The 23,917-nt window shown below is 33.0% G+C and overlaps 1 protein-coding gene and 1 pseudogene across 3 annotated transcripts in view; both read right to left on the reverse strand.

The window, feature by feature from the left end:
- C2CD5 (C2 calcium dependent domain containing 5) overlaps nt 1–23,917 on the reverse strand; it is an 81,393-nt gene that overhangs the window by 51,600 nt on the left and 5,876 nt on the right. For all 3 annotated transcript variants that reach the window (XM_068559943.1, XM_068559942.1, XM_068559941.1), the window contains exons 3-9: nt 18,993–19,079; nt 17,421–17,592; nt 16,053–16,148; nt 13,621–13,776; nt 12,565–12,763; nt 7,427–7,578; nt 2,599–2,684 (exon numbers count right to left, since the gene is read on the reverse strand). In XM_068559943.1, coding sequence (XP_068416044.1) covers nt 2,599–2,684; nt 7,427–7,578; nt 12,565–12,763; nt 13,621–13,776; nt 16,053–16,148; nt 17,421–17,592; nt 18,993–19,079 — 948 coding nt within the window. The remainder of the gene's footprint in view (nt 1–2,598; nt 2,685–7,426; nt 7,579–12,564; nt 12,764–13,620; nt 13,777–16,052; nt 16,149–17,420; nt 17,593–18,992; nt 19,080–23,917) is intronic.
- LOC137775133 (leucine-rich repeat-containing protein 34-like) lies at nt 14,859–15,784 on the reverse strand (annotated as a pseudogene).

Raw genomic sequence — 23,917 nt, forward strand, 5'->3', positions numbered from 1 at the left:
CTTCTAAAAAGATAATTTGTCAAAAGACTTTGCTTTATATCTAAGTTTCCCAAAGTTAAAGAAAGTTTCTTTCTTTAAATGGAAGACTCCATGGTAAAATATATTTGGGAAATACTAGGTTAAACTAAGTCAATTAGGTTTCTTTATTGAAGAAAAATATACATCCCGGAATCAAAAAGTAACTTCATTTTTCTTACAAGTGAAAAAAAAATCATATTGAAAAAATAAATCTATTTCCTTTACAGCAAATAGTTCATAGGCAGAACCTAAATCTAAGTAAAAGTTTTATCTCTATTTCTCATCTCCCAATAATCTGATACCTATTACCAAGATCTTGTCAACTTATTTTTTAATGCTTTTGTGAGAGGAAAAAAATAATAACGCTTTTATTTTTGAGAACTGCTACTTGAATAACTCATAAAATAAAAGATGATGGACAAATAAAGCTTCTCTTTTCCATAAGAAAGAAAAAGTCATATAATTTATTAAAGGTAGCAAGGGGTAGAAATGAGTATTTTAAAATGAATATATAAAATGATAAGTAGATCATGTGTTCAACTTGATCGAGTGTTCAACTTGGCAGAGTTAAGGCGTATCTGTACACATACAGGGAGAATTCTTCATACTTCTGTACATATTTTTCCCATACTAATGGCAACCACAGGTAAGTGGGAAAGCCAAACAAGATAATGCTTTTTCTATTTATTACGTACACAGGGTAGAGAACGAGGCTCACAAATTCAAGTAACTGCCACTGCAAGGTTCGGTAATGTAAATATATTGCCAACTGAGGTTTTATAAAGTTGTAAGTGAAAACTGCAGTTCTCCACACCTTTGCTGTTAATGCCACGAGGATTATCTAGTAATGTATGCCCAATGTGTTAATGTGTCCAAAATTTTAAGAATTTTTGAAAGCATATTTGAAAACATAAATATTATCCAAACTAAATCCAAAACAATTTTCATTGATTAGTATTTTTTTTTCTTTTAAAGCTAGGTGCTCTTCAAACTTCTTAGTACAGAGAGTAAAGTCATGGGCTTAACATACAAGCAAAATCTCATTATAGCAAATGTCAAGGCAACTCAAGTTTTTCTGTTCCTGTGATTTCTAGAATGGTAATTAGATTACAGGAAATATTCCTAGTGTACGGGACTCGAGAGAGTGTAAAACTGGGAGTGGGGAGGCGGTAAGAGCTCTCTGGCCTAAAAACTGTAAGCGACACACACACCTTTATCTGACCCTCTTCCCCATTGTTAGTCTATGTTTGGTTTCAATGCACAGTCTGAATGTTTAGGTGGGCTACTTGATGGCAGTAGTTGGTATGCCTGCAAGATGTGAGAGTAGCTGAAAGGCAACTGCTGCCTAACAGAGCATAAGGCAAAGAACTAGGTATTGCTAAAGCCCCATCGCTCTGTTTGTTCAGCTCTGCTATCTCCAGCCTCGTCTAAAAGGCAAACAGTGCGTACACATACTTTCAGCACCAGGAAAGAAAGTCTAAAAAAATTACTTATTGTACTATTTATAATAATAGGATCTGAAAAACACTCTTCTCAAAAGTCAACCTCTAGAAAAGAAATACCTTTGGTTTATAAAATATATTCTTTTACAGGCATTCACTATGTTTCATCTTTTTTTAATTTAATGCTAGTATAAAATGGAACATGTAAAAGAAAATTCTGTAAACGCTTATAACTTCCAAATCAGACATAATGAAAGCTATAGAACTATGCCTTAAAATAATTGACATGACATATAAAATCATGCACTGTATTAGTTAAGCAGAAAAAAAAATGAGCCTCATAGTGCTATTAAATTGAAAAAAAAAACTTTGCATTATGAAAAGAAAAAAAGCTGGCAACATTTGTTAACAGCTTAAATAAAATTTAAATGATCAAGATTAAAACTACAAAAGCTACCGATACACGAAATAGGCTCTCACACAGGTTCAGAAACATACCCGCCTTCTACAGAACCTATGAGGTGATCCTCCCTTAGCAATGAAGTTTATACAAAAAAATAAAAAGAGAAAATCATCCCAAAACTTTAACTATTCATTGTTCCATACAACATATTTAATAAAACAAATTTATAGTAATTAAAAGTGATGTATTCACATACTGAACAACCACATTATCTATGTTAATCTGTAGAAATATGGAATCTGCATTTCTTAACCCCAAAGACATTGGCCAGTGATAAAAATCATCTCAGAAAATAAATATATTAATATACTAAAGAATTATTTTTAATATAACATCAATAAAATTTTTTCTAGGAAATTACCTATTTTCCTTTACATATTATAACTTTAATGTAAAATCAGAAATGATTTCATCATTCAATGGATATTTCCAAATAGATTATTTCTAATATAATATTGGAAGACAAAACAAAAATATTTATAGAATTATTCCAAATTAAAAGTAATTATTCATAAATGAATTACTCTGATACCTTAAATATATTTTGGATTGAAATTATAGTATTATAGATACGTGACCAAAACTAGTTTATAAAAATAAGTTATAAGTACATGGAAGCATGATAATAAAATCATATTAACAGTGTAAGAATAAAGAATGTTGAGTGACTCTTACCCTCTGTTCCAATGCTGACTGAGTCTGTTGTCTTAAAAGAGCTTTAAAGGGCCCCCCTTCTTTTCCAGCACTACCACTTCCCATTCCTACAGAACATCAGTACATAAATAACAACCAAAAAACAACTAGAGAAACAGACAGTTTAATTGCATTCATCTTCATAAATATCATGAGTCAAAATCTGTTAAAAACAATCCAAACATTTAAAGTATTTGTGATGGCAACTAAGCACATATTTTACTTTTTTTATTCACAAGGTTTTCTTTAGAAGCAAGATGCCAAAGTCCTACTGATCACAGCAAGCTTTGGACTTAATTTGTTCTAAAAATCATTTATAAAATTATATTAAGGTGATAAATTTTTATATAATATTCAATTTTAAAAGTTGAATCTTCTAATAAAAAATAATCAATATAATACCAATTATTTATACCATGCTAACAATTTAAGAGTACTAAAAGAAATAAGAGAAAATTAAATGTTTGTTTAAAAGTAAATATACAGAGAGAAAAAGCACTAATTGGGCTTATTTAAAATATTCCAAAATTCTCTAAAGAGCATGAATTTCAGGCAATTTTGAAATATAGTCAATCTATTTTCTGATAATTTCCCATTCCTAAACATAACATTCATGACAAAACAGTATTAATATTCATATCATAGTTTTCAACACTTGTCTGCAAAAATTAACATAGTTTTTTTAAAAAACCAGAGACATATAATAGACACCTCACAAATGTACACAGTCATGGATGAAAGAATTACATTTCCCAAGCTCTTAGATGTATTTTTTTAAAGGCTTAATTTTAAATTTCTTTCCCTATCTTAGTTTATTCTTTTGATAATACTAATAGACCAATTATGGTCAAAGAATTATAGAAAGCAGGGGACAGGTGAGAAGCCAGTAGTCTACAAACTAGAGTTAATAGTTTAGTCCCACCTTTTAAAACTGAAGATACATGCAGGCAGATTTACTACGATGACTTAAAAAAGGAACTAATTTACTTTTATATTTTTAGCTGTTCTTGGATAAGGAAACAAAAGTTAGCATGTGTATAGTCCCATTCTGTTCTTTAAAAATAAAAAAGAAATGTATTTTTCTTGTAGTAACCTAAACATAATTTTTAGAGACTATACAATACTAAACACAGAAATGAAACTAAGATCTTTATATGAAGCATATTGAAAGCCATAAAATAAAACGTAATTTTGTAGAGATAAATGAAATATCAGAAAATAGAGCAGAATAACTTGAAAATTAATGCAATGGACAGAAAAAAAAGAAAATGAAAGAATACCACCAAAATGAGACTTAAACTGATTCAAACAGAATAATTTACTAATGTAACCATATGGTTTAGCAACATGATGGTATAGGTCCAACATGAATGGAGTTGGTGTGAAGGGAAAGAAAGTAAAGCATCTAAAACAGAAACTCTGGTAATGAGAATCCAATAATTATTGGAAATATGCAGATCTATGTGTCCTTAGACATATAATTTTTTAATACATAAAATTCTTTTAGCAGAATATTCATAATTATCCATCAAGTAATCCTCAATCATGTCCTCATAATAATTCTAACCATTAAACTCTGCCAATAAGAAAAATAAGAAGTACATCCTGTGTAAAACACCCAATACTTCTATATGGTATGAAATAATTTTTTTCAAAGATGATTTAAAATAAAGGGATTAAAAAGCTGACATAATATGATCCTACCAGAAGCAGCCAGGAACAGCTCTTCACTGAAAGAAACACTTTTCCTCAGAACTGGGCTGACAAGGCTAGAAGGATGAGGGGGAAGGCTAGATTCCGAGAGGAGAAGACAGGACTTTTTAAGATGAAGGGAACCACAAGAGAGAGAGGGGGAGCTGGGACACAGGTAAATCCTAGCCCCCTGTGGGTAAGGTGCTGTGGAGGAAAGTAGCAGAGAAAAGTTGCAGGTTCAGAAGATGACCAGAAAATGCAGGATAAGGAAAGCAATGATGAAGCAAAACATAACAGTAGAAATGAACTGTAAAATGCATACACAAATCAATTAAGCATATGAAGTCATCAGCAAGATCATCTATTCAACATAATATAAATAAAAGGCAGAGTCTAAAACCCAACAAAACCTTTACAAACTCTGCCCTCATTAAAATTTTTTAAATCACTAACATAGGATTTTATGCCATTCTAATTACTTTTAGCTGACTTTCCTGCCATTTTTTGCTTAAGACTGTGTAAAGCTAAAATGTACCACATTTTTTAAAGCCAGAAATTTGTTGTCTCAAATATAAAAACTTATTTAAAGTGGTCAAAGTATAGTTCTTCAAATGTTATTAACTAAATCATACCACTTATGAGTATTTGAATTGAATACCCATTCAAAAAAAATCAACACTTGCTACCACATTAAGCAGATAGTCGCCATTATTAAGTTTAAATAAATAAAATATTAACTTTTTTCTGTCCATCTTTGAGATGTACATTAATGATTTTCTTTTTCCTCTAAAATTTTAAATACACAAGTCCTATCACAGTACTGTTTATATTTACAAAGATTTGAGTACCTAAGAGCCAAAGAAATACCCTCTGGATCACAAAAAACATACATGGCAAAAAGCCTGACCAAAAAAAGTAAAAACTGGCTTGAGTCAGGTGTCACATCAATATCCTAACACCAGCATTCTAAAATTCCACTCCTACTAGTTGAATACTTGAAAAAAAAAAATGAAAATAAAACCTTGTAAAATGTCAAAAATTAGACTCTACAAAAATATTTAAATCAATATGAAATTTTTTAAAAACCCATCTGAAGACCCATCTGAAGGTGGGTGAGAGCTTTAACTACAAACAGAAAAACAACTTTCTCAGTCTAAGTTTTATTAACTTTATTCCGTTCTCTTTTTGGCTCTCCAATTTACCTATAATAAATCAATCATAAACAACTAATCTATCATGAAATACATGCTGAACTACAGCTCTAGAAATTTTAGAACATTCATAATTTTGCCACTTTAAATCTCCATGAGAAATAGGAATGCTCCTCAGGAGTATTCAAAGATTTTTTTGGGACCCATGATAAGGCCAAACAACTAAAAACTGTTAATATCCTATAAATATGCAACTGAGGTACTGAATAGTTATAGGAAAACAAAATGATTAATTTAGCAACAGCTTATAAATATTGAAATACATGAGAATAATACCTCTTTTGTAAGTTAATTTTTAAAAACTAAAAATTTGGAGCTAGAAAATAAAATGCAAAAAAGTTTTCATTGATAGTACAATTGATTGCCTACTAGAAAGCTAAGGGAAGAGAAGTCTCGTTCAGTTAATTTATTACTTGACAATCTTCTTTAGACTTGGCTTTTCTGGAGAATGAAAAAAAAGAAACAGAAAGACCAAGGAAATACTTTCAAAATGTGTCTGTAGTATGGCAAAAAAAGGGAAGATAAGAAATACTGAAAAGTGACCTGGAATACACAAATAAACAAACAACCAGTGGACAAAGCCTCAAAAATATTTTAAGAAAACTTACTCTTCAAATGCTATCCTAGGTCTTTATTGTTTTCATTGTTATGAATTTCAAGGCCAGAATCTCAGTCTTTATTTAAAAACAAAACAAAACAAAAAAACCCACTTCACTACAATTTCAATGGTTCAGTTTTTATGACAGAAATATGGTGAAGGTGCCATATTCCAAAGCATCCATTACTATCAAATATCACATTATTTTAAGTTGTTATTTATAATTATACATGTAAAAATAAAGCAATTATTTTCAAAGAATTAGGTGTTAATAATTATCTTCTTTACATTTTGTGACTATATTTATAAAAATAGATATTATGTCTATAGGATTTTTTAAAATGCCCTTTCTTTACTTTGGAAGCAGTGCTGGTTCTTTTCATTGTTTTCATAAAATCTGGGGTCATTTTCTAAATCTCTTGTCTAACACAAAAATAAAGTTATTAAAGATGATAAATTAAAAATAATGCAAATAAACTAGGCAAAATGTTTTCATCAATATGGCAAGGAAACTCCCAGACAAAAATGCTATTTGCAAAAATTGCAAACTATTAACTTTTAAATGTTTTATTTATTTTTTATTTTTCTTAAGAATAATAATTCAATGATTTAAGTAAGCTAATTCTATTTTAAGGAGTAAGAAACTAATTTGATTTTTTAATCAGTTTTTATCATAAAACATATTCACAAAAACTCAGAGATTAACAAAATACAGATAGGAGAGGGAAAAATTATAAATTTCATACACTGGCAAATATGCAAGAATAAGTAAAGCAAAAATGCTATTTTCTAACCTAGAGAGTAAGACTAGCAAAACCAAATATTTTAAATAATAAGCTAATAAACAGATATATGTACTCCAAAATAACCATATCAGCTATAAGATTTTTTTCATAATAAAATCTTAGAATTAAATCCCAAAATAGAAACAATGAATTCAAAAATGCTTATACTGCATGAGGAATTGGATTGCAAGCTACTAGTGTTACTTTCTATCCAAATGCTTTACGATGTTATTCCTCTTAATTTGAGCATGAAATAGAAAATGACTACATGCAAAAATAAATCCTGGCCTTCTTATCTACACTATGATTAAATCAACAAAATGTCACTCTCTGAACAGGATAACTTCTGAACTACACAAAATTTTCACATTTTAATTGTAGTAACTGAAAATGATCAGTATTCACATTATCTTTTAACTTAAATGCCAAAAACAGGAAGAAAGGCTTGGATGGAAAGCTGATAAGGAACATAAACAAATCTGGGAAAAAAAGAAAAAGAGAAAAAGTGAGTGGAAGTGCCTTACCAGTTTTGGGTGTCAAACTCAAATCTGTGTCAGAAGAAGAGGACTGTCGACTGTAGGACTTGGAAGGTGAAAAGGAATAAGTTTGGTTTTTCAGAGGGGTTGAGGGTCCTGATGAGTGAGTGTTGGGATTGGGATCTTCATTGAAGGGAATCCTGCCAGAAGAAGGTGGAGAAATATTAAGTAATCATGTGCCAAAGGACTTGACGGAGGCAGCATGATCTAAACACCAGGAAAGTATTGGGGCAGGGCCAGCAGTCATTTCTTAAGTGTGGAGCTGGGTATGAGGCCAAAGACATCCAATTGCTGTTTAACCATTCATCATTCTCCAGATAAGTAATTATCTGCATTGAAACAGTTAATAAGCCAAGTAAAAAAGCCAAAAAGCATGAAATGGCAGACTAAGGGGGTAAAAAAACATAAAAAGAAATAAAGAATAAATACATGAATAAAAATATTTTCAAACAAACAATGCTTTTTTAAATTACAAAAGAAAAAATGATGACAGCAAATGGTGTGTGTAAATATTCACAATATTTTTTATATTTGCACACACAGATATCTTGAAAAGAAAAACATGTTTCCTTATCCTATTGCATCAAGAGTGCCACAGCTAAAAACACAGCAGAGTGGAAAATCAATATAGGCTACACAGAAACATTGCATTTTATGCAGAAGAGTCGCTTACCTGTTTTCCAACAGCTCTCTTCCACAGAATGAAACAGACCCTACTGTAACAAGTTTTGTACATAAAGAAAATAAGCAAATCAGAAGCTTTGGCAGCTATTTCACTTAGAGTCCAATCATCAATTTTATTTCTAACCAACTGCAGAAATAATGGCAAAAACACATACTGGAGGATTCTCCTAAAAACTCACAGTATACATATACAAGATAGGGTTCTTAGAGGATCTATGGAAGAGACTTTGGAAGCTGGAAGAACACTTTCACTTCCATGTAGTTAGAGCCTCTGCGGCGGCTAAATACAGGATTTCTTCAGTGCCGCTGGACTACGAGTGAGAAAAGGAGGAAGCAAAGACTCGTGGTACCTGCCTACGCTACCTGCCTGCCTGCCCTCTGCAGCCACTCTGCCCGTGGCCTGCTTCCCCAGCTCTGGAGTCTGAGCAGTCTCGTACCAGTATAGATGAGAGTGGGAACAGACACAGAGAAGTTCTGAGTAAGTCGTGAGCCAGTAGCAGTGTGAATTGGGCTGTTGTGAGTCGAGCGGCATCCATGGCTTGGAGGATGAACCAGCGGAGACCTGAGGGAATTTGTGGTCAAAGTGGAAGAAAAGAAAACAATACATACAAGAGATAGCAAAGTTATGTTAAAATAATTTCAAAGGAGCTTTTAGTTAGGGTAGAGGAATTATTTTTTAATCCCTAGCATGCACAAAACAAGTTGAGATAAAAAAGAGCTAAATATTAATTTGTTAAGAAATAGTTACAAAGAATCAGATTAATAAATTAGGAATGTGAATAAGAAAAATAGCAAGCAGAACTGCCAGTGGAATTAAATAAGAAAAAGATGAAAATTTGGATTTTCAGTTACTTTAAAATGTTTGCTATTATTTTGATCACCACAGAGCTTACTAAACAATATTTCAGGAAGAAAACACACATAAAAATGAAAAGCCAAATATGATGTTCTTATACTACTTTGAGAGTGAGATATGAATAACTGCTGATATAATTAATTATATTTTTCTACAAAGGAAGTTTAACTAACAGAACTGTTTCTGTCTAGCATATCAAGACAGAGTTACATAAGAATATGAAAAATGACAGCATAAAGAGAAATGAGTGAATTGAATGAATGAGTAGATCCAATTATTCCATATTTCAGCACCCCAAGTATATAGCTTAAAACCATGTTACACTGGGGACAAAACAAAGCAAAGGGACACCACTTTAAAAAAAAAAAACATTAATTAAGCAATATAATGACTTTTGTGTAGCTTTCAAACAGAATAGATTATTAAACTTAAACAGAATTTAGTTAAACTACATTCTAAATTGAAATTGTGTTAAGATATCAACTAATATCCTGCAATAGATCACATCTATGCACGTGTAAAGGATACTTAGACCAGATACACAGATATATATTCATCTATAGCACTTAAAATTTTCACAAAGAAATTCAGCTGAAAGAGCATAGTTATAGTGGATGGGGAAAAAAAGGTATATTATATAATTAAGAATCCTGGACTTCATATTAGCAACTATTTCATTGTGCAATGCCTTCCCTTACACACAATGAGGGGAAATGAATTAAGTGACTACACTCTGAAAAACTACCATACTCCCATATTTTAGAATTCAAATTAAAAGTAATCGAGAGCCCAACTTTTCCTGGCCTTTTTTCCTTTTCCGCTGCCCAGTGAACATTCCCAATAATCACAATTTATCAAGATCCAAACATGAGTTTTCGTTAACTGGCAATAATGGTCTTTTAAAGACCATCTACTTTCTGAAAATATCACTGCTTTTACTATAGGACAAATGTTTCTGCTTTTGTTGCTAATTTAAATTTTTAAAGTGTTTAACTGGTAAAAATCAAATATCTCATTGGTGACCAATTTCTACACAAGCAACTGGGTGAGGTTTTATTTTTGTTTTTTCTTTCTCTGTTGAAGTAAGTGGATAACGGAGTTAAAAAGTCTAAGAATCAGTGCCGTACAGAGGAGAAACGATGACTAATGTCTCCTAGAAAGTACTTTTTTTTAAAGTAGAGAATCAATAAACCATATTTAAATGCACTTTCTACCATCAAGATAGTTCAGCTAGGAAACACCAAAGAGCTTTATACTCCGTAATACACTAAATACCTAAAAGGAAAACACAAACTGATGGAGCAGAACACACCATTAATAAAAGTAAAATAAAATGAACATCATTAAATGTTCAAATTATGACATCAAATTAAAATCCAAGCACAATGGAGAAGAGCATCACCATAATGTATTCTTTGAGTCCTACTTCATATCACTCTCCTTGCATGAACGGTTGCCTTACAAGAATACCCTAGTGGTATTTCTAACGTTAAATCTATTCAGGCAAGAACATAATCCAAACTACCTTTAACAAATCCCTGTCTAGAATCAACAATGTTAAAATTAAATACCAAAATAATTATAATCAGGTGACTCATAAAACAATTTTAAACTAGCGCCCGAATTGATTAACAAAAATACAAAGAAGCTGGTTTTTGTTTTTGTTTTTTTAAATAACATGACTTATGCAGTAAGATGCCATTAGAAAATCTTAATGAAGCCACTTAAATTCTTCATGGTGTGAATAACTGACAACTTAAGGCAAATGGCTACAACAAAATTAGAAAAAGAAAACTTAGACAAGCTCAGATTTACATTAATGGAGCTCTTCCTGAATGAAGGCGAAATGTATTCCCCTACCATCCATATATCACTTTAAGGCACCAACAGGTACTGCAGCTTTCTTTCCACTAAGTAATTCAGTGAAAAGAGGAAAACTTCAAACATCACAGTTGCAAAGGCCAGGCCCCTTCAGGCAGTACAGATAAAGCTGGAGGGTGGCAGAAGGAAGAGGGACCCAGGTCTTTACTTAAATTTGCTACGGAAAGAGAAAAAAAATCTAAATCCCTCAAAAAGTTATACCTGCAATCTGACTTCACCTGTAGCAGAAAGCAGTTCATATCTTTTTTAAGACAGATTTTAAATGGAAGATAAAGCAAATTCACTCAAGAAATCATTTAAAACAATTATTTCACTTATCAATGTATTTCCAAATAAAATTAGGCAATGTATGTAATACTGTGCTCCCTCTTGTGACTAAAATTTAACCCAAATAACTAAAGGCCAGCAGAAAGGAATAATTAAACAAAAAGAAAAAGTTGAGATAAAGAATCTCACTTTTACATAGACTGTTTGAAAAAACAAATTGTGATTGCTTTCTAGGCAACCTCTCTTGACTACTGCTGAAATGGGAACCATTTTGGGTTTTCTGACTACAGAACTCTGACCTCCTGATGACAAAAGACAGAGGTCAGCACACTATACAGTACAGGCCAAATCCATCCTGCCATCTGTTTCAAAAATATATAAGTTTTATCGGAACAAAGACACACTCATTTATTTGCATACTATTGACGGCTGCTTTCATGCAACATCTGCAGAGTTGAGTCCTTGCTATTTCCATTCTGGTCATTTACCAAAAAAGTTTGTTGACCCTTGATCTAGAAGAATCTCTAGAGCAATGGTTCTCAATGGAAGTGCTATTGGCATTTAGTATGGAACAAGTCTCTGTTGTACAGAGTTGTCCCTAGCTGTGCAGGACAGTCAGCATTTCTGGTCCCCAAAAGAATCATCCCCCTCACCCCAGGCATTATGACAGAAAATTTTCATTTCAAGCATTCTTTGTTGATAGCACCACCAACACCATGTTGAGAATCTCTGCCTTAGGCACAAATTATGACACATTAGCCAAATGGAGCCAACAGAAGTGTTCTGTTGGATCACAAATACTTTTTAAAAAAATGTAAGAGTTTAAATTCCTTTAGATCAAGATCGGCAAACTCGTTTTTTCTTTTTTTGGTTAACAAACATAAAAACTATATGGCCAGTGCTTGAAATATTAACTATCTGGCCTTTCACAGAAAAAGTTTGCCAACATCTGTTTTATGCAGTCCCCAGTATTCTCCATTATACCCAACTGTTTTATTTATATAAACTGCTTGGCCTCTGTAGACACTGGAGTTTGAGACCCCTGCAAAGGTCAATCTTTCCTGCTTTCTATACTGTGTTGCGAATAATAGGCACAATTGGATTATCAGATATAGGGTATTAAGCATTCCCCAGACAACAAGTAAAATTCTTCAGAATGCATAAACATTCATTTTGTGCTTTAGATATACAGTGTCTAAAGATGTGGAACAAGTTTAATTTTACATTACTTAATTTGAATTTCATGACAGTATAAATAAAATATTAGGAATATCTAAATAGTTTTAAGCTTCAAATTTTGATAGTCATCTCTGATAAGAAAACTGCTGCAGGAAAAAATGTATGTTGAACAATTCTACTAAAATGTTTCAAATCAAATGAAAATATGTAGGCAAAAGATAAAAAGCTCCATAAGAACAATTCATCGATTCATACTTACTCCTTCATTTCTTTGGACGGGGAATTACATGCAGGAAGGAATGCTGCTGGGCTACTTAATTTATCCAGTGTACACGCTGTTCCTATGGCTCGTACCACTAACCCAGATTCGCCTTCCAGATCAAAACACTGTAAGTACCCAACAACTGCATTTCCTCTCATTTCAAGTACTTTCAAGCCAATCTTCCTCTGCAGTTCACCTACGAAAAAAGGAAGAAAACACAGTCGGCCTCTTATCTGCATGTTGCATAATACAAAGCTGGACATGGTGGTAAGAGGAAAGAGTCCAGAAAATCATAGATTATTTAATATATTAAGTGTAACATTATGTTAAATATAAATATAACATTTTTATGTATTTATAAATATTAAATATAATTAACATGTTAATATAAGTATAAATATTTCTATTTTCTATTTAAATACATATATTTATTATAAATATAACATTTGTACTTATTAAATATAAATATAACATATTTATTATCTGATATATCTGTGTGAGAGTGTGTGGGTGTGTATGTATGTATGCGTGAGTGTATATATACACTCACGCATATGTACATAATAAATACAAACTTTAGATGGAAATAAGTTCTTCAAAGGAAAATAAAGTAATGGGGTAAGAGTGGCAGGGGAGTAGGGGTAAAAGGAGGTACAAGTTGTCAGAGAAGGACTATGAAAAGGCAACATTTAAACAAAACACCTTAGAGAGATTACCTAAGCTCTGACTACAAATACACACTCCAAGGAGGAAAACTAGAACTCAGTGTCCTACCTCCTTGTTCAGGGCACTTTCCACTATGCCACTTCATAAGCACAATTTCCTTTTACTACTTAGTTAAGAAGTAACTATAAGCTTCTGATTCAGATTTCGTCTTGTTATAAAATGGCAATGCACATGTGTTCAGGAGGACGGGACCAGGGATAGGGAATCAGTCAGTTAACAATTCATAGTCTTCACTGTAAAGTTTTAGTAGCATGTCAAAAGGAAGTGAAGAATTTTGGAGGATTAAGTCAATCAGCCATGAAGTTATTATTATTATTTTTTAAATACCTGACATTAAAGAAATGAGTCTCTGTCTGGCCTCATTTGATGCCCTTGGTGTGCGAATTCGATCAATCCATTGATATTCTGGGTCTTCGTTGACCACAAGTTCTTCTACAAATCCGTGAATTATTACAGCTCTATAGCACTTTGGAATAGATGTCGCTGTTAAAAAAATTATCTATTATGCTTCTATTTATCACAAGGCTAAATTTAACTTTTTAAAAATGTACAACTAAGTTCTCACCTTTTGGATACATAGTACAAGAACATCTTTTACTGTGATAACCTCAATGCAATCATAATAATACTTTCAATCAAACAGTCTTCTAAGTTCCATTTTATTCTTAGAAATAATCATTTTCCTTCATGAGGCCTCTCGTCTTTCTCAAGCAAGCATAGTAGATATAAACTGTATTTTTATAATTTAGAAAACAGCTACAGACCATCTTAAATAGCGTTCAATACCAAGTGTAAAAAAGTCAAAATTAAAGTGAGCTAGCTGATATTACATAAAAAATCAGAAAGCAGATAATGAATACCAAAACACTCTAATTATTGGAAACCCTTTGAAAAAGTTCTGCACACCACATACTGCAGCCTTAAAAACCAAACCATTACCTTTCTGACATAATCTGAGAAGTCATACAGGCCTGTAGTTTCTAATAATCCATGGTTATAAGGCCAATTGGTTCAGTAGTCACTGTACTACTTAACAGACTCATTCAATACATAGAACAACAAACGTCACTGGATTTATTAAAAAGGGGAGAATGTGAGAACATCTATACCAAACTATATTCATGCCTTGAAACTAACTCAACTACCTAGGAGTTTTCAACCCTATTAGTCCAGGCTGGCTATGAATTGCCCAGATCTGTTGAATTGTGACCCATATTTCATGGCATCCGCAGGGCTCCATACCTGTAGATGCTTAAGTCACTGTGGATAGTACCACAGTGCCGCCTCTAGTGCTCCACTCCTATCTTTCAGCATCCTATACGAGCATAAAATGCCACTGGCTTTTTCTTTTTTTGACAGTTATTCAAAGCTTAATTATAGTCAGATCTTTTACACATTTGACAAAAGTAATTTGTTCTGACTTTTCAAAGAAATGTAATAGGCAATAAAATATTAACCTTTATAAAGTAAGACAAATACGTGAAAATTATTTTAACCTTTTGTTGACCTACTGGTACAATAGTAAAACCTACATTAGATGAGTAGCTTGCAATCTTCTCTATAAATTACTGTCCAGTAATTATGTTTTTTAAATAATTCTGCTTTTTAAAGCCATTTGAGACTTCTGCAAGACATACACGTCCATCCACCACAAATGGCTCCACGTCTGTATTGCCTGGTTTTAAAGAGCCCATTTGAATTAAGTCTGAATACGCCACACGTGTAGCCTCATCAAATTTGTTTCCCAAATGTAGACATTAATGGGATTTGTTTTCATTGGCTGAGAAAGTGTGACAAGTCCTCTCCCTCTATGTTGTCGCTAACCTCTGACAACCGGCTGACATCAAAGTAGCATAGGCTACTGTTCAGATACAGTGTATCACCTGTTTCATATCACAATGTTTTATATTATGCAGACACATACCTAGTTTAACAATGCAGTGATTTTCTTTCAACATGTGGCCTAAATGAATTGTGGACTCTTTCTGTATAGGTCCGTTTGGGTTTATTCCCTTAATTGTTGGGTTTTGAGTTAGGACTGTAGCAAATGCACAGTTCACCTACAAATGTACACTCTGCATTCCCATATGTAATTTCTCTAAGGATGAATTATTTGTTGCATTGCAGGAAAAATAATTCCACCTTTATTTTCAATCTTGTTTCTAGTCATTCTTAAGTACTTCAGAGCTGTAATCTTACTTAGTGCTTTAACAATCAATTCTCCACCTCAGACCCAATATCACTAAACATAAGGTTTATGTAAATACTGTCTCATTAATATATGGATTCTTCTTTAAAAATTCTGAAAAAGATCCCAAAATCTTCACCTGTTCCTCTTTCTACTGGAGTTAAGTGACCGTAACCAGCAATGATTAATGGGATTCCTTCTCATCACGCTCTTGCGGGCAGAGGCTGGCACAGAGACTCGAGAAGGGGGCATGTGGGGAACAGCCAGAGGCAGCCTCCCTGTGGGCCACAGTGTCACTGTCATGATGACCGCATGCACACACATGCCCCACTGGATTTTTCTAAAAAAACTTTCTATGAACTTGTGAAAAATTAGATATCATTTACTTTAAAATCAGATGAACAGTTCCCAGAGCTACAGTAATTACTTCTGAAAAATTCGCAATTTTCTCTTTGGCATTAAGACCAAGGTATAATAGGTTTTCCATTAGACTCCTGAAACATTAATTTGATTTCTCATTTAACAATTATTAAATTTCCTGTCAAATGAGTAATAAAATATTTTTACTTACTGCAAAAGAATTTGACTCCACATGACGACTGCCTAAATCGATTTAAATCATTGAAGAGGTCTACTTTGACAACTACATTGATTTCCCCACGGATACCTATAATTTCAAAAGGAAAAACAAGTTTCTACCTTAAGAAAATAAAGTATAATTAAATAATCAGGCAAATAATTAATGATTTAAAAATAACATATCATAACAGCAATGCTTTGTTTCCTAATTATTTTCATTCTATAGATGCTCTAATTTATTTAAGTAAATCCTGTTTTCCAATTTATTTTACCATTTTAAACATCAATAAATAATAGAGAATATGAATAATGTCACAATACACATAAATCTCATCAAACATCTTATCTTCTTATACTAAACTACTATCAATGGAATTGCCAGGTCAAAAATGTAAAATAGACAGAAAAATGCAAGACTGTAGGCAGAAGCATCTGCCAGTTCCTTATGCCCATAATGGTCCATCTGCCATTTTAAAGAGATGACATATTTTTAGGCTAGTGGTTCTCAGACTTTTTGATTGCAGGACCCCTCTACAATCTCAAAAATTATTGATCTCAAAGAGTCTTTCTCTATGTGGGTCAAAACCTTCAATATTTACCATATTATAAATTTAAATTGAGAATTCAGACAAATATTTACTTATTACTTCATTTAAAGTAGTAGTAAATCGATTTATGTCAAAATAAACATTTTTTATAAAAGTAACTAATTTGAAAAACAAAAATATTTTAGTGATAAGAGTGGCATTACATTACATTTTTGCCAATCTCTATAGTGTGTAGCTTAATGAAGTAGTTAGATTCTAATTTCTGCTCTACATTCAATGTGTGGTAACATCATACATCATAAAACCTCTGAAAACTCCACTGTACAACTTGTAAGAAAGTGAGACTAAAAATGGCAAATGACATATAAGTATTGTCCTGAAAACAGTTCTCATCTCACTTCACAGAGCCTGTGAAAGTATCTCATGGACCCACAGATGTCCCCAGACCATACTTTGAGAACTTTGCTTTAGGCAACAAAAAGCCTTTGAAGAATTTTCTTTCCTTTCAAGAATTTCTAAGCAGAAAAGTTTCAAGATTATTCATTTTAAAATGTGTTTTAGAAACACAGTAGCAATATTAGATGATTTTCAAATGATGCATTTGCTTACTATATTGTACAAATTTCGCAGGCATTATTCCAAATTATGGTCAGAAAAGTTACAGTCCTACCAACAATACACACCACCACATGTCTACTAAAAGAGAACACATCTTTGGAAGATACGTATTTTAAAAATGCCAGGCACAGCACAAAAGTCTTTAAGGATAAATTAAAAGACTGTGACTTATTTTCTTAAAATGAACTGCTTACCATGAATGGTATCATAAATTGGAAACCATCCTGAGATGACCGTTGCAGCCTCACTGTAGAGTAAAGGATCAATGTCAATGTACACTTTACCAATGGCATCATTTGCACTATATGTATCATGGTCAAGAACTGTGATCTGGAGAGGTTCATCTTGTAAATCTTCATCATCCACCTAAAAAAGTATATCTTAAAAATTAAATCTTATAATTTAAAAATCTTCACTACCATAAATGTATACATATACCAAATGTAAAAGATTACTTATTTCCAGGAAAAGAAATCTTATAGATTTATCTCTAAGCAAAGGTAGAGAGATTAGTCATTAGGGAAATGCAAATCAAAACCGATTAGATAACGCCTCACATCTACATTCTTTGTATTAAACTGGTCATCAAGTCTGGTGAAGTCAACCTCCGAAACCTAAATACCTTCTTCAGGTGGTTTAAATATGAGACAGTTCAAAGTAAAAGAATGCAGATGGTCCTTAGCCATAGGAAGTCAAACTCACCTCATTCATAATAAAAATGCACATTAAAATTATACTGTGAATACCACTTCAGACCTACTAGGATGGGTTACATTTTTTAAAAAAATAAAATAAAATAACAAGTATTGACAAGGCTATGGAAAAACCAAAACTCTCATACATGCTGGTAGGAATGTAAGATGGTGCAACCACTGTGGAAAAGTTTCGCAGTTCCTTAAAAAGCTAAACACAGAAATTACCATGTGACTCAGCCATTCCACTTCTAGGTATAGACCCAAAAGAACTGAAAACAGGGAGTCAAACAGATACTGGTACACCAATGTTCACTGCAGCATTATTCACCACAGCCAAAAGGCAGAAACAAACCCAAGTGTACATCAACAGATAGATAAACAAAATATGGTATATTCATACAATGGAATATTATTTGGCGATAAAAAGGAATGAAATTCTGATACATGCTACACAACACGGATGAACCTTGAAAACATTATGCTAAGTAAAAGACGCCATACACAAGAGGACAAATACTTATGATTCTACTTATATGAAATGCTTATATAGGCAAATTCAGAGTCAGAAAGTAGATTAGAGGTTATGAGGGGCTGGAGAGAGGAGGGCATGGGGAGTCGTTGCTGAATGAGTATTTTCTCTTTGGAGTGATGAAAAAATTTTGGAAATAGTGGTGATGGTTGCACAACATTTATGCATGTGAATGCAGTTAATGCTACTGTATTGTACACTTAAAAATGGCTAAAATGGCAATATTTATGATATGTATTTTTAACACAATTCAAAAAAATGTTTAATCTGTACATTATTCTTAAGTGATTTTTGGTATATGCTAAAATCCAGAGAAAATTACTATATAATAATATAATACCTTTTTAATCTGGGTTCTCCTATTCATATATGATATTTTCTGAACTGTAACATAATTTTTTGAAAACTCAATATTCTTAGGAAATATTTTTATGGTGTAGGAAAACTACTATACCTGAAATAAAACGTAGTCCAATCACTCCTGGGAAAAAAGGGTCACCTCAAAAATACACATGCAAAAATGCTGACATTTAAAAACTTACCTCAAATTTAAACCATTCTGAGTTCCACTGAGGGTTGAGGGACTTGAGATACACATCTGTTTTAAAGGTGGTATTACCAAATTTTACCTAAAAACAAGTAAGAACAGTTCAAATAAAAATATAAAAAATGTGAATAAAATTAAAATTTAACGTCAGCTAAAGAATAGGAGGATTAACCATGCAGGGGAAAAAAAGACAACTGTCCCCTGAGACAAAAGGAAAGAAAGTATGGATGGATCCAGGCAAGTTTATAAACTACACCTGGAACAAGGGATCACCCACTGTTCTGTTTGACTAGCTCTACAGGGAAATTAAAATCAGACCATTATGTCAGCGTGGAGAAAGTAATCACATGGCCTTCACTAAACAGGAGCTCAGACAAAAGGGGAAAGTCTTAAGGGTGGAGGACCAGCAAAATATAATCAGAAGGTAGAAAGGACAGCTGACTCTTACCATCTCATCAAGGGAATCCAGAACTACAGCCCATTATTATAAGAACTTAGTAACATATCCTCATATTTTCTCACTTCCTCAGTATTTGTTACTTTTTAAATCCTTACCTGTGCATACACAGTGATCAGCAATAAACTATGGTCATTAAGGGTTTTATGTTTCTATCTTCAGGGACAATAAAAGGGGTTGGAATGGGGAGACTACCGTTTCATAGCCAGTCTTGGCAGACACTAAATCAAAATGCAAACGTAAATTAGAAGGAAAGGAAGAAGGCAGAAAGGAGGCTAAATCCCTGGGACTTGCTTCTAAGAAAGAATGGAGATTGTGAAACCTCAGGCTGGACTTGAGAAGCGGTCAGGAAGCTTAAGAGCAAAACAGTTAAGAAACTACTTCCTAGATTGTCTCCCCTCTCCTAAATTTGATCTCTCTAAGCTCTTCCCTAATTCTATCAGTTATCACCATGAAGTATCTTTTCTAACCTCAAAATTCACTAAAGGTTTATCCCGATACCCAGTAAGGAGTTTTGCATGTTGTAGACACTTAGGAAATACTGGTTCAATCAGATAATCTATGAAATCTCCTTTCCTTCTTGACCTACAACCCTACTATTGGTATTATAATACTTGTAGATATTAATGTTTAATCAGTCCAGAAAATGTTCTAAAAGCAAAATACCCAAACCTATAGTTATTATCTTCTGTACATTTTTCTAGTTATTTTATCATGCAATTTGAATTATCAAGGAATGATACCAACCATTTGGTACCTAGGCAGTTTGGTCAGAGGGTTGAAAAGGTTTAAGAAATTACATAAAAATAATGAGTTCCTGCATGGTAAGGAATACGATAAAGTCAAAGATAAATAAGAAACTGAGAAAAAGGATTTGCCAAATATGTCACAAACAGCTAATTTCTTCAATTTCTAACAAGTTCCTACAAAGCAATAAGAAAAAGATCAACAAACCAACCAAACAAAGGAAATTCAAAGAAATGGAAATATAGATGTCTTTTAAGTATATCAAGAGCTGAAAACCTCATTCATACTAAGAGAAATCAAACTAAATCGACATTTTTACTACTCAGGTTGGCAAAGATCAAAAAGTTTGAAAACACAGTGTGAATGAGGCACTCTCATACTCTTGCTGTGAATGCAAATTAGAACAATCTTCACAAAGTGCAGTCTGACAACACTTATCAAAATTTTAAATACCTACACCCTTTATATTCATACATAGGTGCGCAATGACATATATAAGCAGCATTATAGTAGCAAAAGATTGGAAATAACCTAGAAGTCCATCAATCAGGAACTGGCTAAATTAAGTATGGGAAAGCCACACAATGCAGTGCTATACAGAAGATCGAAGCAGTTTTCCGTGCACTAGTATGGAACAATGTCCAAGATACATCCCTCTACTGCAGAGCAGTGTGTACGGCATTCTTTGTGGAGGGAAAAAAATGACAAAATGTTATAAGGCATATGATATATGCCTATATATGCACAGATTATTTCTGGAAGGATATACAACAAATGTTAACAGCGGCCACTAAACGAAACAAGACAGATCGGTTAAAGGAAAGCGATGAGAGGCTGACTCATTCTGTACCTTTTGAATTTTGAGCCATTGCACATATATTACCTATTTTTTAAATGCATTATTTAAAATTCAAAAACATCAAAAATTAAAATAAAATTCAAATGGCAAAAACTGTTTTGATTCAGTTATAAAATTCTGGATTCACTGCCGGGAATTTATCCTGAAGTACTTTCACATATGGCCCCTTCCCAAAAGATATACAAAAACCTAGTGCCAACAAGAAAATGACTAAATAAATCACATGCTCCCTACTAAAGAATGGAGTTGATTACATGTACTGTCAGGGGACGATGTCAATGGCATAATAACTGAAAAAACCAAGTAGTAGAATATAAAAAGTATGATTACATTTGTTTTCAAAAATATGATATGTAAAAGTTTTTTGTTTTTTTTAAAGCAGGGGAGAAGGAGTAGATGAATACATGCCAAAGAAGTGACAGCAATTATCTCTGAAGAAGGGACTGATAAGGGTGTAGACAACACAGTATAGTGTTGTAAGTAAGAAGTAAGGGGCTTTCAAGTTTTACTTGAGTATTTGAATCTTTTCTAACAGGAGCTATTCATGTACAGTCATCCCTCACTACCCACGGGTATTGGTTCCAGGACTCCTCCCACCCACCCCCCCACCCCACAGATACCCAAATCTGTGGATGCTCAAGTCCCTCATATAAAATGGCACAGTACCTGCACATAACCTATGCACAACCCCCCATACACTTTAAATCATCTCTTTAGTACCTAACACAATGTAAATGCTATGTAAACAGTTGTAAATTCCATGTGAATACTACGTAAATAGCGGCCACACACAACAAATTCCAGTTTTGCTTTTTGGAACTTTCTGGAATTTTTTTCCAAATATTTCCTACCTGCAGTTGGTTGAATCCGAGGAAGTGGAACCCAGGGATACGAAGGGCCAACTGTATTACTTGCGTAATTTTTCTTTTTTTTTACTTTTAAATCACAAATGTTAAAGAAATGAAACAAGGAAAAAGAAACCTGGGAAGAAATCTGCTCATTTACTTATCTAGTTTTCATTACATTTCAATATTCAAAATATCAAAGAAATACTTATCATTTAATTTACCTAAATACTGCTTTATTTGAAGTAAAATGTCGTTAGGATTCATAAAAGCATTCAAAACCATTCAAAAGCCAAATGTACTTAAGGATTTTGGCTCAATTGCCAAAAACAGCATATCATTTCTTAAGCTATGATTTCAGAGCCCTCTTCAGTTTTGTCTCATTATAATGTAGTGCTATATTGTGATTTTTTTTTTTTTTTTTTTTTTGGTCAACTGTCCGTTCTAGATATAGTAAAAATCTGATAGTCCGCACACTATACTAAACAAACAAGCAAAAGACAAGATTTTAGAAAAAGAAAAAGGCTAGAGTGTATGTTCTGCCAACATTGTGGTGATTCCCCTTCTACTAAAGAAGAATCAGAGTTCATTTGGCCTTATTTAATTGGAAGGAGATTTTATTATTCAGCAATTAAATGAATGCCTTACAATTTAGTTAAAGAACATCAGGGATTTTAACAAGATTCCCTAGTAAGGTAAACACATTCTCTTTCCCCACTCATTAGCTAAATTACCTTGAGAAAGTTATTTAACCTGTTATTTAAAGCTGCTTCCTCCTCTGAAAAGGGGAGTTGCTGTAAGCATTAAACAGGATAATGTATGTAGAGACTTAGCAAAATGTCTGGTAGAAAATGCTCATTAAATATTAATTTCTTTTCCTATCCCTGTTCCCTCAAAGGCTCCCGGATAAACAAAATGATAATGTAGTTTAGCGGAACAGTTTATAACATGCACATTAATATTGGGATATATTTTGATTAATACTCCCCTTGTACAGAATCCCATCCTGTTCATCCTGGAGATTCCCACAATGATCATCCTTAAGTACTACTTGGTCTTCACTGGCTTCCTAAACTCCTCACATCATATATAGTAGAAATTCCCTCAACCCCAACGCAATCAGGACCAATATCTGATTACTCAATCAAATAATCTGGTTAGATCAGAAAATCATTAAAAATGATACAAACAGTAAACATTTTCAAATAAAACATATAAATAAATATTCATTCCTCTATCTTTTATCGTAAGACTGAAGCCTCTTCTTTGAGTAAGGGTCCACTGTTGACAGTTCTGTGTCATCTTTTTTGCATAAACCACACTCATAACATATCATCTGTGTTTGCCAGTCTGGGCTTCTTTAAAATGCGGTAAAACTTAAAATCACTGGTAAAATAACTATGGATAGAGAATCCTAGATTCTTTACAATCTTCATCTAATTCAAGAGCAATTTTTAGCAACTGTATCCATAATGCTTTACATAGCATTATCAACTTCATTATCCCACTTATTTCACTGATTTGTATAAGATTTAAATAAATAACAATAACAAATAGTGTTGGCATAAATAGGTTAGGGAATAAACGCAACTGCCTCTTAGTAAAGCATATCAGCCAACTGATGGGAGAAGCAGGCACACTGGAGTATAATCTAACCGTATGGGGTATTCAAGAATGTGTTTACGGCAGAAATGCAGAGCACTGGGCACTGTAACGAGGCAGTTAGCAGAAACTGGTTAAGAGAGCATCTGCTGTACAGACTTCTCCCCATCGTTTTCAGACCACTTAGTAATCGGCATCCTCTCTACCCAGCCAAATTTTATTTCCCACTTCTATTTAACAAGAACCCTCCCTTCAATTACATGTGCTATATTCCCTCCTTTTGCTTTTATCGTTTATCCTCTTCATCCAAAAAATGCCCCCTTTTCCTCTCTGCCTATGGAAATGGCACCACCTTTCAAGCCAGGCACAAAGATTTCTCATCACCAGCTCGGGCTTCATTATGTCCCTTT

This window comes from Eschrichtius robustus, chromosome 13 (assembly GCF_028021215.1).
Source record: "Eschrichtius robustus isolate mEscRob2 chromosome 13, mEscRob2.pri, whole genome shotgun sequence".
In the NCBI taxonomy this organism is placed as follows: Eukaryota; Metazoa; Chordata; class Mammalia; order Artiodactyla; family Eschrichtiidae; genus Eschrichtius; species Eschrichtius robustus.